The sequence below is a fragment of the Kogia breviceps genome, chromosome 3 (genome assembly GCF_026419965.1).
Source record: "Kogia breviceps isolate mKogBre1 chromosome 3, mKogBre1 haplotype 1, whole genome shotgun sequence".
Classification (NCBI taxonomy): Eukaryota; Metazoa; Chordata; class Mammalia; order Artiodactyla; family Physeteridae; genus Kogia; species Kogia breviceps.
In genome coordinates this window covers 11,810,502-11,826,789 of record NC_081312.1, presented here as the reverse complement: position 1 = coordinate 11,826,789, position 16,288 = coordinate 11,810,502, and the positions used below count along the sequence as shown (strand labels likewise).

Here is a 16,288-nt window from a genome sequence, read left to right as displayed (position 1 = left end):
CCTCCCAGGGATAGAGCAGCTCAGGTGTCTCCCTACAGGGACAGGACTGGGGACCTCTCCCACTGGGCCGATAGCTGAGACCCAGGGGATCGGGTGGAGCCAAAAAGACTTGCCAAGAATATTTCCCTACTGTCAACCGAAGCTGAACATTGCCTTGGTGTCAAGTTGACGTGGGTTCAAATCCTTGTTCAGGCCCCAGCTGGCTGTGTGACCTGCACCAGCAGAGCCTGAGTTGGTCCATCTGTAGAGTGGGGATGGTGGCATGCATGTCGCACAGTTGCTGTGAGATCAGAGATGACTAATTCTCATTCCACTAGCTGATCAGGACGCCTCTGGGATAAGAGGACATTTGAACAGTGAAGGAATAAGCCATGTGGATAGCCATGTGCATTTCTCCAGGCAAAGGGAATGGCAAGTGCAAAGGCCCTGAGGTAGGAGCAAGCCTGGACGGTTGGCAGAACAGCAAGAAGGCCAAGGTAGCTGGAGCAGCATGAGCACAGGGCGCAAACAAGGTGATGAGTGAGAGGGGTCACAGGCACAGGTCACAGAGGGGGCTTGGGCCACGGGAAAGACTTCGGCTTCTATCGTGCATGAGATGGGAGCCGTTACAGGGTTCTGAGCACAGGAATGTCATGATCAACCGTGGTATAACAAGATTATGCCGGTTGCTGTGTTGAGAATGGACTAAAAGAAGCCAGGGCAAGAGGCTATTAATATAACTCAGGTAAGAGATGATGACAGCCTAGCTCAAAGTGGTAGCCGTGGAAATGGTAAGAAGTCAGGTTCTGGCTATACTGTATTCTTGAGAATAGATTCAAATGGATCTGGTAATTGAGAGAGGCACATCAAGAATAACTCTACCAAACATTTATTGGGCACCCAGGCCCTCCAGGTACAGCTGCACAGGTTGTATACTGCACAACTCCCATGTACATAGTGCTCTCTGAGGTGGTGTACTAGTAAGCAGCCCTGTGAGAGTTTCATCTGTGCCAGGCCCTGTGAAAAGCATTAGATGCCATGTGTGGCTCCTGTGCCCTTGGCAGTGTGGCTTTCTGTTGAATATACTGCACTGTCTCACCTGTCAGAACTGTGGGCTGTACCTGCCAGGGCTGTGAGTATGTCCTTCCAGGGACATGGGATGGGGATAGCCACACTGTCGGGCGACAGGACGTGGGGGCAGGATCCCTGCAGCTGGTTTCCTCACCCTCCTGCTCTCGCCCACCTACAGAAGCCATTGTGGAGTCTGCCTTGTACAAGTGTGTCCTGAAGCCCCTGAAGAAAGCCATCAACTCATGCCTGCATGAGATCCACAGCAAGGACGGCTCGCTGCAGCAGCTCAAGGAGAACCAGCTGGTGATCCTAGCGACCACGACTACCGACCTGGGCGTGACCACCAGCGTGCCGGAGGTGCCCGTCATGGAGAAGATCCTGCAGAAGTTCGCCAGCATGCACAAGGCCTACTCGCCCGAGAAGAAGATCTCCACCCTGCTCAAGACCTGTAAGCTCATCTACGACTCCATGGCCCTTGGCAACCCAGGTAGGTGGGCAGCCGGGAGGGACCCGGGCCGGGGGTGCTCCCCGGATCCCTGGAGCAGCGATATCGTATGAGGCTGTGACCCCTTCCCCTCAACAACTCCAGAGCCCTTGGAAAGCACTGGAGAATCCTTCCCAGAATCAGAAGCCTGTTGGGGCAGGAGTAGTCACGGTGGGTTCCCCGGGGGCCGGGAGGAGAGCCATGGTTGGCTGCCACACTGGAAACAGCCAAGGAAGCCAGCCCATACTGTGCCTTTGTATGAATCAGGAAAAGGTGCTACGTTCGTTTCCTAGGGCTGCCGTAACACAGTTCCACAGACTGGTGACAGCAGACATTGATTGTCTCACAGTTCTGGAGGCTGGCAGTTTGAGACCAACGTGTCAGCAGGGCCCTACTCCCTCTAAAGGCTGTAAGGAACGAGGTGTTCCAGGCCTCTCTTCCAGCTTCTGGGCGTTCCTTGGCTTGTGGCAGCATCACTCCAGTCTTTGCATGGTGTCGTCTCTGTGTACGTGTTTGTGTCCAAACTTCCCCTTTTTATAAGGATGTCAGTCATATTGGATTAGGGGCCCACCCTACAACAGTATGACCTCATCTTAGCTAATTATATCGGCAAAGACCTAACGTCCCAATGAGGTCACATTTCGAGGTACTGAGGGCTGGGACTTCAACATATGAATTTTGGAAGGACACAATTCAACCTATAATGGCCACCTAAATCAGTTACAGAAATCAGTGGGGCAGTTACTCTGATCTGGTCAGGTGTGCCTGAGCTTGGCTGGGCTGACTCGAGGGTCTGTGGTCAGAGAGGGTCGTTTGGAGGCTGGCTGGGCTAGGATGGCCTTGCTTATGTGTTGGGTGGTTGATTGGCTATTGACTGGTCTGGGATGGGGGTGACTGGGCCATGTGTTTCTCATTCTCCAGCAGGTTAGCCCAAGCTTGTACCCATGGCGGTAGTTGGGGTCCAAGTGGGCAAATACAGCCTTCAAGTCCTCTCGGTATGGACTTGAACTGGCACGACGCCAGTCTGCCACATTTCACTGACTCGTTTAGTCACGAGACTAGCCCAGATTTAAGGGGTGAGGAACCGGACTTCCCTTCTTGATGAGAAGAGCTGCAAAGGCACATAGCAAGGGGTGCAGATGTAGGGAAGGGCATCATTAGGACCATTTATAATCAGTTTACCCCAGCGCTTCTCCAGGCAGACAAGCACAGGCATCACTGCACCGTGGTGCACACCTTACTGAACAGAATGCTGGCTGGATTTCATCCAGACTTCCCCTTCAGCTGGATGTCTCTGTGCAGTAAGCAACCTGCGCAACTGTACATGACAGCCATGGTAACGGAGAGTGGAAGGATTGTTAACCTCTGTAGCCATACAGACTTAGGTTCAAATTCCTGATCTGTCACTTACTACCTGTGTGACCTTGAGTGATTCACTTAACCCCATAAGACCCAGTTTCCTCATCCGAGGAAGCTGTTTTACAAAGAGGCAAAACTAAGACCCCTAATGGTTCAGAAGCCACGCCTGGTCACTTGTGAATATTGGAAACAGCATATGTAAAATGTCAACCTCAGTGCATGGCGCCTAGCAGCCTCGACCAGTGGTGGCTGTTTTAGGGGAGGGATTCTCCATCTGCCTTGGAGAAGGGCAGGCCAGTGTGGCCACAGGCCAACAGAAAATATTTGTTAGTGTGTGACTGGGGGATGGTGCAAGGTCCCCTCACCCTAGAAAAACTTCCTCACAGGTCTGGAACAGGCCACAGTTCCAGGCTGGAGTCACTCTTTTGGATTAAACTGACTTGGGTCCAACAGTCAATTGTGAGAATGAATACCGTTCCCCATAAGCAGATGCCACCCTGAGTTACAGCTGCACATTAACCCTTTATCATAATATTGGAAATGTGATTGGAAGAGAGAGGGTTGTAGCAGTGGAGACGGGATGCTGAAGTGGAGGGTTTTCTTCATGGAGTGGAAGTCAGACCTCGAGATGGGGTGTCCCATGCGGTGTAGAGTCCAGAGAACAGGCCAGCGTGTGAGCTCCACAGCTGAGAAACTGCCTCGGAAATCTCCAAGGAAGTAAGGTGGAGGTCAGCAAGCAGCCTGCACCCCCCAGAGCTCTCAGAGGGTGGACCTGCTCTGTCGCAGGGGTGTGGAACCCGGGAAGCTGTCCAGGAGCCCACAGCAGCGATGTGAGGCTGGAGGTTAAGTCCCCATTGTGGCGTGGCAGAGGGCTGGCCAGGAACCTTCTCAGACCTTCTCAGAGCGAGGCAGCCCCAGATCAGCAGCGGCGGGGGTTGTGGGGGGGAGGCAGGCTCAGGGGGTGTCCTGCGTGGGGTGTAGACGGAGCAACTAGATCCAGGAAGGAAAAGAGACCAAGCCCCGTAGGACCCTTGGCTGGGAGCAGCCTCAGGGAGAACAGACAGGTGGGCCTGGGACCTTGGAGGAATGTGGAAGAGAGAGATCCAGCTTTCCTTCCCAGCTGTGTGATTGTGTCCAGGTTACTTCGGTGCTCTGAGCCTCAGTTTCTCCTGTGTTAAGTCAGCACAGCTACACCCACGTTACGGGGCTGTTGTGAGACTGAGATGAGTCTGCAGTTTGCATCCAGCCCGGTAGCTGGCACTTAACAAGGACAGTTACCTTCCCCTTCTGAACTTCTCCTCTGGGCAGTCATTCTCCCTGCCTTGCGGAGGCTCGGGGCAAAGTCAGGGCCCAGGGCTCTACAGACCCTGAGCCGTTATCAGGGAGGCAGCTTTGGGCCTGAAATGGGCAATTGCATCCTCGGCGAGTCCCCGTTTACTCAGAAGCCTTGAGCTTCCTACAGCTCTTTTAAACGCTCAGTGTCTTGGCAGTGACTTCAAACAGTGTGAGTTTTGCTGACAGTGAATTTACTTACGAAAAACTTACCAGCGAGCAGGGAATGGGGGAGAATGGCTAAATCTGAGGGAAAAGAAAGACAGAAAGGCACTGCCAGAGCTCGGCCCGTGAAGGACTGAACAGAACAAGGACGCTCATAGTTTCCTTGTCCTTGGCTGGCGGGGGCAGGGAGACAGGAACCTCTGCTGATTCAGAAGCCAGCTCCGGGCAGGGAGACTCTGAGCCCAGAAATTCAGGACGGGATCAAGGCTCTGTGTGAAGATTCCCCACCAGGAACAGACCCACCAGGAACAGATGGGTCTCTTGGCAAGAGCCAGACAGTGGGTTCCCCTCCCACTGCTGAGGGAGCACTGGCCTGTGAACCCAGTGGCTCCCAATCTTACCTGTGCCCCGAGCAGGCCTGGGCTGCCCCACTCGGAACCTCAGCCTCTTCCCCTGAGAGGAAGCAGTTCTGCCAAGAAGAGCAGGGATTTGAGGGTTCATTCAAGGACATGGGTTTGAACCCAGCTTCAGTGATGTAGCCTTAGACTTGAATCTCCTGGGGCCTCTGCTTGTGTGTAAAATGGGGATGATAAGACCTGCCTTGCAGGTTGCCGTGCAGGGTAGAGGTGGGGGGAGCACATAGAAAACACCTGGGCTGCGTGGCCCCAAGGAGGTACTAACCTTCCCGAGCCTCTGGTTTCTGGCCCCATTCAAAACGAGGCTGGGGGACTTCTCTGGTGGCGCAGTGGTTGGGAGTCCGCCTGCCGGTGCAGGGGACGCGGGTTCGTGCCCTGGTCCGGGAGGATCCCACGTGCCGCGGAGCGGCTGGGCCCGTGAGCCGTGGCCGCTGCGCCTGCGCGTCCGGAGCCTGTGCTCCGTAACGGGAGAGGCCGCAACAGTGAGAGGCCCGCGTACCGCAAAAAATAAAAAAATAAGAGGCTGGGAACACCTCTCTCGGGGCTGTGGCAAGGCTCAGATGCGAACAGATAGGTGGGTGAGTGTCCAGTAGATACGAGGGTGCAGGAATGGCTGCTCCAAATGTGGAGGATGCAGCCACTCAGTGGTTTCCAAGCTGGGTTCCAGGAGGCACCCAGGGGCCACCAGAGGGACCCAGGACTGGGCTTGACCCCAGACAACCCTGCTTGTCCCTGTTTTACACACAGGGTTCCACCTGGGATTCTGTTTGAAATAACCAGTTCTGCTGCTAAATTTTTTGGCGTTTTGAGAAAACCTTTCATTTGGAAAACATTTCAGACTTCAAAAACTTCAAGAATAGGAATAGTACATTAAAATAGGAACATCCACTTACCCCTTGTGGACTGTTCATATCTTACATCATTTGCTTTATCATGGATACTCTCTCTATGCATGTGTAATTTTTTCCTGAATCATATAAAGGCAAGTTACATACATCTTGGCCCTTTACCCCTAAGTACTTCTGAGAATAGGGATATCCCCTCACATAATCACACTAAACTTGTCTGCTTCGTAAATTTTCATCAAGACACTATTTTTCTCCACTGCACTGCCTGTATCCCAGGTGGTCACTGATCTAACAAGGCTCTTATTAGCATTTCCTCCTCCAGTTCAGGGTCCAATCCAAGGTCAGGTAGCGCATTTAGTTGCCTCCTTTAATCTGGAACGTTACAGCCTTTCTTTGTCTCTTATGGCCTTGGCATCTTCAAGGAATACAGGTTTCCCTCCCTGCCCCCTCCCCATCTTTTCTTGGTCACCAAAGTTCCTCATTTCGTGTTTGTCAGATGTTTCCGCATGATTAGACTGAGGTCAGGCATTTTCAGCCAGATCCGGACTGACTCTTAAATTCTCTTCTGACTTTGACACGCACATTAGGACCAGGCCTTCCGCCCACCTGGCCCCACTCCCCTCCCGCACCCTCACCCCCTCACCCACCAGATGCTTCCAGCAATTTGCTATTCTTGAGTGTGGTCCCCAGCCCCGCCACCCCCCGTGGAAGCCCTGGGAGGCATGGGCGACCCCGTGGAGGGCACAGCGCCGGCTCGGCTGCCGCCGGCCTCCACCACTGACCCACTCTACGTGGAAAACTGCCCTTCCCCCCACCCGCCCCGCCCCAGCCCCTCAAGTCCAGGCAAGAAGCTCCACCGGCCCGTCTCTCCCACTGCGCGATGCTGGCAATAGTAACTGGTATCTACACGGCCTGGCTGCTGGCGAGACCGGCTGGGACAGCGGGAAAGGTAGAACTTGGAGACACAAAGCCTGAGGTCACGGCCAAGGCTGTCTTTTCCAGAAAGGTAGTTGCTGTTAATGCCCATGATACAGATGGGCCAGGATTCAAAGCTAGGATAGCCTTACTCCAGAGCCTGGGCTTCCATCACTGTACCAAGCAGCCAGCCTGGGAACAGATCCCAAAGTTCCCGAATCCTGATCAAGTGCTTCCTCCACTATAGCAGGTTTAGGGGCCCGTGTGTCAGGTAGGGTGGGGAGTTCACGGAGACAGTGGCTTTGGATAGACCTGGCCCTCTGTCCTGCAGCCAGGAGCAGACGGGATGAGTAGACTGCATGAGGCTCGGTGAGAGCAGTTAGAACTTCTAGAATCATCTGTCCCATTACTTTGACAAACAAGCTATTCCCACCTCTTCAGTGTCTAAGACCCGGCATTCAGGGCTGGCCCTGCTGTTGGGGAGAAATAGCTTCAAGCCCAAGAACTCCTCCATAAGATAGGAGTTGGGGGAAGGAAAGAAGAATGCAGTGCACACAAATGTGCGACTCTTTCCAGAAGAATGAAGAGCAGGCAACATCTGAGAGGGCGGTGAAGGCCAGCGGGCTGTTTTCTTCTCTTCCTTTCAGAGTCTGTGTAGCTGGCTCAGGCATGGCGGAGGTGGGGGTTGGGAGACCCCAGGTGCAGGGATCGACAGGCCTATGGACATTGACTGAGGGTAGACAGGACAGAGAGGGAGGTCAGTCTGTTGGTTTCTAAAAATCGATGTTAAAACATCTAAACTGGGCTTCCCTGGTGGCGCAGTGGTTGAGGGCCCGCCTGCCGATGCGGGGGACACGGGTTCGTGCCCCGGTCCGGGAAGATCCCACGTGATCTTGTTCCTGTTTTACACACAGAGTTCCACCTGGGATTTTGTTTGAAATATCCAGTTGAGCGGCTGGGCCCGTGAGCCGTGGCCACTGAGCCTGCGCGTCCGGAGCCTGCGCTCCGCAACGGGAGAGGCTGCAACAGTGAGAGGCCCGCGTACCGCAAAAAAAAAAAAAAAAAAAAATCTAAACTGATTTCTGATGACAGAAGTCACTAATGTTTGTTGTAGAAAAAGATGATTAGTATTGTGGTAGACTTCTATCTGGTCTCTTTGAAATAGATATAGGTAAGTAGGTAAATATATACTTAGTTAAGGAAATACTTTCTGCTATAACAGACAAACCCTGCAATCTCTAACTCAGTACAGATTTATTTCTCACGCATGGAAGTCCAATTGGATGGAGGAGGGTTGGGGGGCGGGGAGTGGGCTCTGCTCCATATATAGCCATCCAGGGATCCAGGCTGAGGGAGGCTTTCTAAGTCCCCCTGGGCCTTGACATGCAGGTGACAGAGAGAGACAGACAGAGAACATATGTGCCAGGCCTGGAAGCAAAGGATAACCTTGTTTTTATGCCCACAACAGAAACGGGGTTCAGGACCTCTAAGATGTCACGTTCTGAGGATTAGAAGCCACGTTACCCTCCTGTCTTGCATAATAACCATCTGTAACATTTCTCACAGTCCAATAACCCAGAAGGCACCATGTTAATCACCTTCTATCTGTCTTGTCACTGAAACATCACAACCACCCTCACGGGGTGTGGGCACTGCTGTTATCCCCATTTTACAGCCAAGGAAACTGAGGCTCGGCGAGGTGAAGCAGCATGCTCAGGGTCGCACCTGAGCAGGTGAGTGGTGGCCCTGGGACTTGGATCCAGGTCCTGTGCTGGACTGCTGTGTTCTCCTGCCTCTCCAGGGTGCCCTGGGGTCAGAGATGACCTCAGGGAGGCCAGGCCCAATGCCAGTGGCTTCATGCATTTTCCAGCCAGGCTGGGACTTTTGGCTTCTGGTCTCTGCACCCACAGCCTGTGTGGCTGACTGGCTTGTGGGCTGAGCTCTCCAAAGAGGAACCCAGGGAGCTGGAGTGATTTCCTCAGGGAATCCAGTGTTGCTCAAAGAAGAACTGAGACTTAAGCAGCACCTGCAAAAAGCACAAACAACCCAACAGGGTGGCTTTGGGAAGCTCAGTGGGAGAGAGGCTGGCTTCTCACATCAGCCACAGACTACAGGGAACTTCCCTCCCTCGGGCCCCAGCTCTTTCATCCGTGCAGCTGGGAGTTCAAACTAGACCAGTGGTTTTCCAACTGGTCCCAGAGAACTCTTAAGGGACTCGAGGGACTGGGGACATCTTGCAAGGAAAAGCGGGGAGGAGGGGAAACAGCAAACCAGCCCTGCTGTCCCACTCTGATCTACTAGAGCAGCCAAGTTCTGTATAAGAGACCCCGTAACGAAAGGATTCCACTGCAAAAGGAAATTTTAAAACTCCTGTTCTAGAGGCTTTCTACTTCCTGCCATCCTGTGTTTTTATCAGTTAAGTTCATTCATTCAACAGTTCAACAAACATTTATTGACAGTATGGATGTTAACAGGAAAACCCAGCCCCTGTTTTTAGGATGATCATAATTTAAGTGGAAAAACAGAGCATTCAACAGGAGACAACCATGCAGTGAGATAAATGATATTCATTCATTCATTTAGCAAGTATATATATATATATATATATATTTTTTTTTTTTTTTTTTGCGGTACGCAGGCCTCTCACTGTTGTGGCCTCTCCCGTTGCGGGGCACAGGCTCCGGACGCGCAGGCTCAGCGGCCATGGCTCACGGGCCCAGCCGCTGCACGGCATGTGGGATCTTCCCGGACCGGGACACGAACCCGCATCCCCTGCGTCGGCAGGCGGACTCTCAACCACTGCGCCACCAGGGAAGCCCTAGCAAGTATATTTGTTAAACACCTCCTACTGCTGAGGCATTGGATATAAACAGTGAGCACAAGAAAGTCCCTGCCCTCATAACGCTTTCATTGCCTGGGGAGAGACAGCTAATAAACAAGGAAACAGAAATACAAAATATATCATCAGATGCTGAAATAGGCCACTGGAATGAATAAAACAGGCTAAGCGGTCTGGGGAGTGTGAAGGAGTTTGCCGTTCTGGGTTGGCAGGTCAGGGGAGGCCTCTCTGAGTTAACATGTTTTTGTTTTTCCATTCTTCAATGACAAGCCCAGGGAAACCCATTATAAGGGCACTGAACCTAGCTGGTGGGGAGTGGGGGTCTTGGGTTAAAACTTCCTGGAGGAAGGAAGGGGCTTCAGGTGGGAATCGTGGCGGAGGGTTAGGGCCAAAGCAGATCACGGTCGTGAGCCGTGTGCTGCCCCAGGATCGTTGCACCAGCCACACCCACTTTCAGTAAGAGCCCAGTCAACACATTCCAAGGGGCAGTTATGATAAGATGATAGATTCTTTCCTCTAGATCGGGGTCTGCAGGCCAACTCTGGCCTGCCACCTGATTTCGTAAATAAATTTTTATTGAAACAGCCACGTTCATTCGTTTACACAGTGTCTCTGGCTGCTTTTGTACAACGGCTGAGTCGAATAGTTGGGACAGAGACCATGTGGCCCATGAAACTAAAAATATTTACTATCCAGCCCTTTACGGGAAAAAATTGCCAACCTCTCTTTTAGAAATGCTTCCTAGAAGACAAAACTTTATTTTTAATCCAGCCACTTGTTCTACGCTCACAAGGGCTCTGAGTAACAGACTGAGTTTTGTTATTACCTCTGGTTTGCAGATAAGCAAAGTGAGGCTTAGAGGTAGTGGCCCCAGATCACACAGCTGGTTAAGTGAACAAGTCGGGGGCCTCCTAATCCAGTGGCCTCACGGTTTGTGTGACCCAGGTGTGCAAGCTTTAGCTCATTTTTTTTTTTTTTTTTTTTGTGGTACGCGGGCCTCTCACTGTCGTGGCCTCTCCCGTTGCGGAGCACAGGCTCCGGACGCGCAGGCTCAGCGGCCATGGCTCACGGGCCCAGCCGCTCTGCGGCATGTGGGATCTTCCCGGACCGGGGCACGAACCTGCATCAGCAGGCGGACTCTCAACCACTGCGCCACCAGGGAAGCCCTAGCTCATTTTTATCAGAGCTCTTCTTCTCCAAAATCCCCCAGCTGATGAAACACGCATAAGGCCCCCAGCCTGCTCTTTAAAATGTAATCGGCTCCCCCAACATCTACAGATGGAAAACAGATGTGACTTTGGCAAAAAGAAAGCAGGAATCAGCAGGAAATGCAGGCTGCAGCCCAGCAGGTGTTTCAGAGGTACAGCCTGATGGATGCGATCTCTGATTCACGCAAGACAGATGTTTCGACCACAGGTGAATTATTTTGTAGCTGTGCCCAGCCTCCCAGTGCTGCTGCCTGAGGCCCCACTGTGTGCAGGGCTGAGCCCCGAGCCCCAGGCCTTGGGCTCCAGGCTTCAGGGAAGGAGAATGCAGCCCTAACTATCCCTAGGATATCGGGTGGGAGCCAGTGCATTGAAATGATGCTTAAAGCTCGTGTTTGTCCACAAATAGCTCTCAGGTCAGGGATCCTGTGTGGGCATTTCTCACCACATCAGGGAAGAGAGACCCAGATTCTACTGACCAGCAGGGGGGCCTGGAGCAAATTTCTCCCATCCCTGAGCCTCAGTTTCCTCACAGTGAGGTTGGACTTGATGAATCCAAGGCCACTGGTGTGCTAAGTCAGCGATGATACGAACCATCTCACGGGAGCTAGCTGTTTGCATCTCTTCCCCGCTCCATGTTCATGTTGGTAGCTTGAAGTTGGCCATTGTGGAAAGATTTATGCCATGCAAATTGACAAATGCTGCAAATCAGAGCTTTTTTTTTTCCCTTTGGAGAACCGGTTGTTAAGGATTCCCATCACACCACTGTCTAAGGCCCATAATGGACCCTAGTTTCCTTGACCATGGCCCCAACCATGGGCAAGACAGAGTGGTGCCTGGTGGGAGCACATGTGGGTCCAGTGCAGCTCACTCTCGGTGTCCTACATCCCAAGCCCTGTGCTGGAGACTGGGAAGGCAGTGATGGGGCAGAGGCTCAGAGAGGTTAAGTGACTTGCCCAAGCTCACACAGCCTCCAACCCTGCCTTCAGGGAGTTCACAATCCGAGGAAAAGGGCAGGCTCTGAAACAGTCAAGGGTATGGGCACTAGAGCAGGAACCATCCAACTGTGCTTGAGGATGTGGGAGGACAAGGAGAAGTTAGTACGGGAAAGGTAGGGAGGGCTGTCCAGGCAGAGGGAACTGTGTGTGCAAAGGCACAGAGGAGTGAAAGTGCCCGAGGAGTTCAGCCGAGATTCAGCACGGTGGGGTGTCCCATGGGAGTGTGATGGTGGCAGAATGCCATTCTGAGCTGGAAGTTGTCGTTCTGAGTTCCCCCTAATGGGGGAAGGACTCCTGGAGTCTGTGTAGAGGCCCATCCAAGTCAGCGCCAGGCCCGGGCTCCGAGCTCTTGCTGGGAGCTCAGCATTCATTCATTCATTCACTCACCCAGCACCACCTCTGCCGTGCGTGCTCTGTGTACTGGGGAGACGGAGAGGAAGTGCTCACCGGTAGTTGGAGGGACAGACCTGGGGTTGAAGGAGTCCCCTGCAGTAGGCTAGCTGAACGCAGTGTCATGGAACCAAGGAGATGGACCCCAAAGCCCTTCCTGAGAATCAGCCGAGATTCTCAAGAAGGTCTTGGGGAGAAGAAGAAAAGGGCAAAGCACTTTCCATCCCCACCGCGCACAGAGCCTCAGTCCAGAGGGCTTCCTTCCCTATCTCTCTAAGTCCTCAGACCTTGGGCTGGGGCTGGAGCATCCTTCCGGCTGAACGTCACTGTCCCTTCGAGCAGGGTTTCTCACCTTAGCACTCTATAGACACGTGGGGACTGAGTAATTCATCTTTGTGGAGGGCTGTCCTGTGCACTGTAGGACGTTTAGCAGCGTCCCTGGCCTCTATGCCAGTAGCAAAAGCAACTCCAGGGCTTCCCTGGTGGCGCAGTGGTTGAGAATCCGCCTGCCGATGCAGGGGACACGGGTTCGTGCCCCGGTCCAGGAAGATCCCACATGCCCTGGAGCGGCTGGGCCCGTGAGCCATGGCCGCTGCGCCTGCGCGTCCGGAGCCTGTGCTCCGCAACGGGAGAGGCCACGACAGTGAGAGGCCCGCGTACCACAAAAAAAAAAAAGCAACTCCAGACATTGCCAAATGGCCCCTGAAGGGCAAAAGCACCCTGGTTGAGAACTACTGCTCAAAAGCAAATGAACTTGCCTGACTGTATTTTTGGGTGAGCTATTAATACAATACCAAGAAAAAATGGGTATTCTTGGAGGCGGAGTAAAAATCCCATCAGCTCTTAACCAGTGCATGAGTTATAGGTGAATTCCAAAAGGCACAGAACTGTTTCACATCCATGACATGCCTTGTTCCCTAATTCATAAATCAAACAAGAAAAGATTCTCCCGTGTGCCAGAACTCTAATGGTTAAATTATCAACATGGAAGACACCTGCAGGCACAAAATCATCTTTCCCCAGGAACTCTTTAGTCGTGTCTCAGGCTCATAAAGGTTTGTGGAAGATGTTCTCCAAAACTGACTAATTCTGTGCACAGAGGCACAAGAACCTTGAAAGAAATGATCAGAGAGCTCCGAACACAGAGCTGGAATAAGAGGAACAACATTCTTCCTTAGTGGGCACTTCCGTGGAGGCGGTATAGGAGCACTCCACTGTAAATCACTTCCTAGAATTCTCCCCCAAACCCCGTTGGATGTCATGCTATCTGTGTCGGTTCACGTGTGTCTAGAAATGCAGGCTCAGAGAGGTAGAACACAGCCCACGGTCTTAGAGCTGGTAAGGAGTCCGGGTCTGACTCTGCTTTTCAGTGCTCTGTGTTACCAACCCCATCAGCCGATACACTTTACAGGTGGAAAAACTGAGGCCGCCTGAGAAAGCAGAATGGAGATGTCCATAACAGCTCACTTTTCCATTACCCTCCGTGGGTACCGAATCACTTTCGTATTCTTTTTCTCGTTTCATTCTCTCAAAAAACGTGAAAGGCCATCAGGGCATCTTTTAGGCCCATCTCTACCCACCTCCTTCCCCAAGGTATCAATTACTGTCAAGAGGCTCTGAGCCCCGGGAACACCTCCCACAAAAGCAGTAGTGACAAGTTATTCCTTTCAGAGGTATTTACGTTTTAGAAGAAACCCTAGGGAAAGGGCACTGCTTAACCCCAAATAATGAAGGTTGGAGGGGAAACTTTAGGCCTGGTAGCATCTGGTCGAGGGAGGGCTTCACTTTTGCAAGTGGAGAGAGAGATGTGTGGTTCCCAAAAGACGTCAATGTTAGACAGACATCTGCTTCTGGGTGCTTCCATGAATAAGTGTGACGTGAACTTGACTGAAGGTGTTGCAGGGGAAGAGCTGGGAAAGGGGAAGGGGCTGGGTCTTTCTCACGCAGCAAAGGGCACTTTTCTCGGTTCCTTCTTCCTAAACCCAGACGTGTCTCAGGCCTCCTGACCCAGCTGATCCCAGGGTCGCCCCCTGTCATGAGAGTCAGGAGAAAACAGGAAGATTCCTCTTCCAGGGGTGACCACCCCCCACCCAGCAAACCACTGTCCCCTTGCCCTGGGCAGGGAGCGGCTCACAAGGAGAGCCTCACACTCACCACCTTCTACCTCCTTCTTCTCCCAGGGAAGTCCTACGGGGCAGACGACTTCCTGCCTGTGCTCATGTACGTGCTGGCCCGCAGCAATCTCACGGAGATGCTTCTCAACGTGGAGTACATGATGGAGCTCATGGACCCTGCCCTGCAGCTGGGGGAGGGTGAGTCACCACCCCAGGCCCATCTCCGGAACCCTGGGGCCCACTGCCCACTCCTGACCCAGGCACACCAAGGGCTTGCTGGAGGGCCCAACAAGCACCTCCTGGGTGCCAGACTCCACTAAGCCCTGGGACACAACAGTGCCTGACACAGCCCCTGTCCTGGGAGACTCACAGACTAGCAGGGGAGCTGGGCCAGTAAAGAGACCTTGTCACCTATGCTAGACAAAGGGAAGCCCAGAGAGTACCAGAGCACGTTACTCAGGCTGTGCAGTCAGGGAAGGCTTCCTGGAGGAGGTGATGCCTGAGCTGAGCATTGAAGGATAAATAGGGGCCAGTCAGATAAAGGAGGAGGAGAGGCAGTCTTCACAGAGGGAACAGCAGTTGCTGGCAGTGTACAGGATAAGGGAACAATGGTCAGCTCTTAGACAGGGGTAGCCCTGGGGACTCAGCCCCCTGCTCATCCAGATCTGGGCCAGGTACCCATCAGTGGGAGGAGGGTAATGCTGTGGTGTGGGCAAGAGGCCATGCACTCTCCTGTAGGATGATGGCAGGGGTGTAATTTGTCCCACCCTCACCTTCCCTTCCCTTTCCTCCTTCCTACCACTTCGTCCCATACACTTAGCCTCGGCCACCCCTCCACCAAGAATCCCTGAGGTGCAGCCAGCCCAGAGAGCAGTTCTGAGGGAGTCCCAGGCTCCCTCTGAGACGCCACCCCCAAAAGGGTGGAGAGCCTCTTAGGCCCCCAGTGGCCCCTTTGGGCTTTGTGGTTCTTGAGATAAGCTGGCCCTCTTTGCGTCTGTTTGCATTTTTAGACTGTGTCGGTCTCTAGGGAGGACAGTATGACGTGGCTGGTTCTGTGAGTTCTTGGAAGCTCAGGGGAGCGTGTAAAGCTGTGCGGGACTGGCCCGCCCCCGTGGATTGTTGTAGGGTCATAGAGAGTGTCAGGGAAAGAGCCCTTTGGCGGGTGGAAGGACGGAGCGAGTCTGTGGGGCTCTGCACTTGACCTCAGCACTGGCCGGCTCTCTGGCAGTGGTCAGCCCTGCCCTGGCCGCCGTGGCTCCTGTTCCATCCACAGCCTGCATCCTTGCTGCCAGACGGGACTCCAGGCCAGGCGCAGTGGCGAACAGGGACAGGACAGGGACACCCTTGGCCCAACTACCCTCTCCTGATGGACCTGAAGCCCCCCACCTCAATCCTGCCATAACCTCCTGCAATCCTTCTTCCTGTTCCTGAAACCCACAGGGGGTTCGGGTGGGAAAGCTGAGGTCCCGCAGGCAGGAGAGCTAGTCTGTTTGGAGCTACATTAAGTATTTTTTAAAACTGAAGTGTGGTTGATTTACAAGATTGTGTTAGTTTCAGGTGTACAGCAAAGTGACTCAGTTATATATATATATATATGTTTTTCAGATTATTTTCCATTATAGGTTATTACAAGATATTGAATACAGTTCCCTGTGCTACACGGTAAATCCTTGTTGCCTACCTATTTTATGTATAGGGCTACATGAAGTATTTTTGAGGCAAGCCAAGTACAAATGAATACATGAAGATCTCAAACATTTCACACTTTCTGACCCAAAGCTGCCTGAATACCCTGCAGCCTGCCGGGTCAGAGCCCCCGCCCCACCTCTGGACCTGTGGGGAAATTTCTAAGGGATCTGTGGGGTGTTTGCTGGAAGAAAAGATGGCAGGGCAGAGCCTCGCATGCCACCACGTACCGCCCCTCCCAGCAGACCCTGCCCACGGCAGCTCTGAGGACCATACTGCACACACCAGGAGGTGGGCTGGGTGGCATGGGTGCCTCTGTCTCGTCCTACGCCCACAGCCAGGGTGGGAGGTCACAGCAGCCAGGACAGCCCAGCCTCACAGGTGTTGGGCTCCGACAGAAGCATGACTTGGGGGTCCGCAGCATGGGCAGGAGCTTCCACCCAAGTCTGCCAGCTGGTAGACCTCCGGCTAGACACATCTGGGCCCA

At 53.1% G+C, this 16,288-nt stretch overlaps 1 protein-coding gene across 2 annotated transcripts in view; it reads left to right on the top strand.

Moving 5' to 3' along the window:
* RIN3 (Ras and Rab interactor 3) overlaps positions 1-16,288 on the top strand; it is a 122,626-nt gene that overhangs the window by 98,888 nt on the left and 7,450 nt on the right. Inside the window, exons 7-8 of one of the 2 annotated variants that reach the window (XM_059056875.2) lie at positions 1,229-1,537; positions 14,182-14,313. In XM_059056875.2, the coding sequence (XP_058912858.1) occupies positions 1,229-1,537; positions 14,182-14,313 (441 nt within the window). The remainder of the gene's footprint in view (positions 1-1,228; positions 1,538-14,181; positions 14,314-16,288) is intronic. The other variant, XM_067027870.1, reaches the window with a different exon arrangement.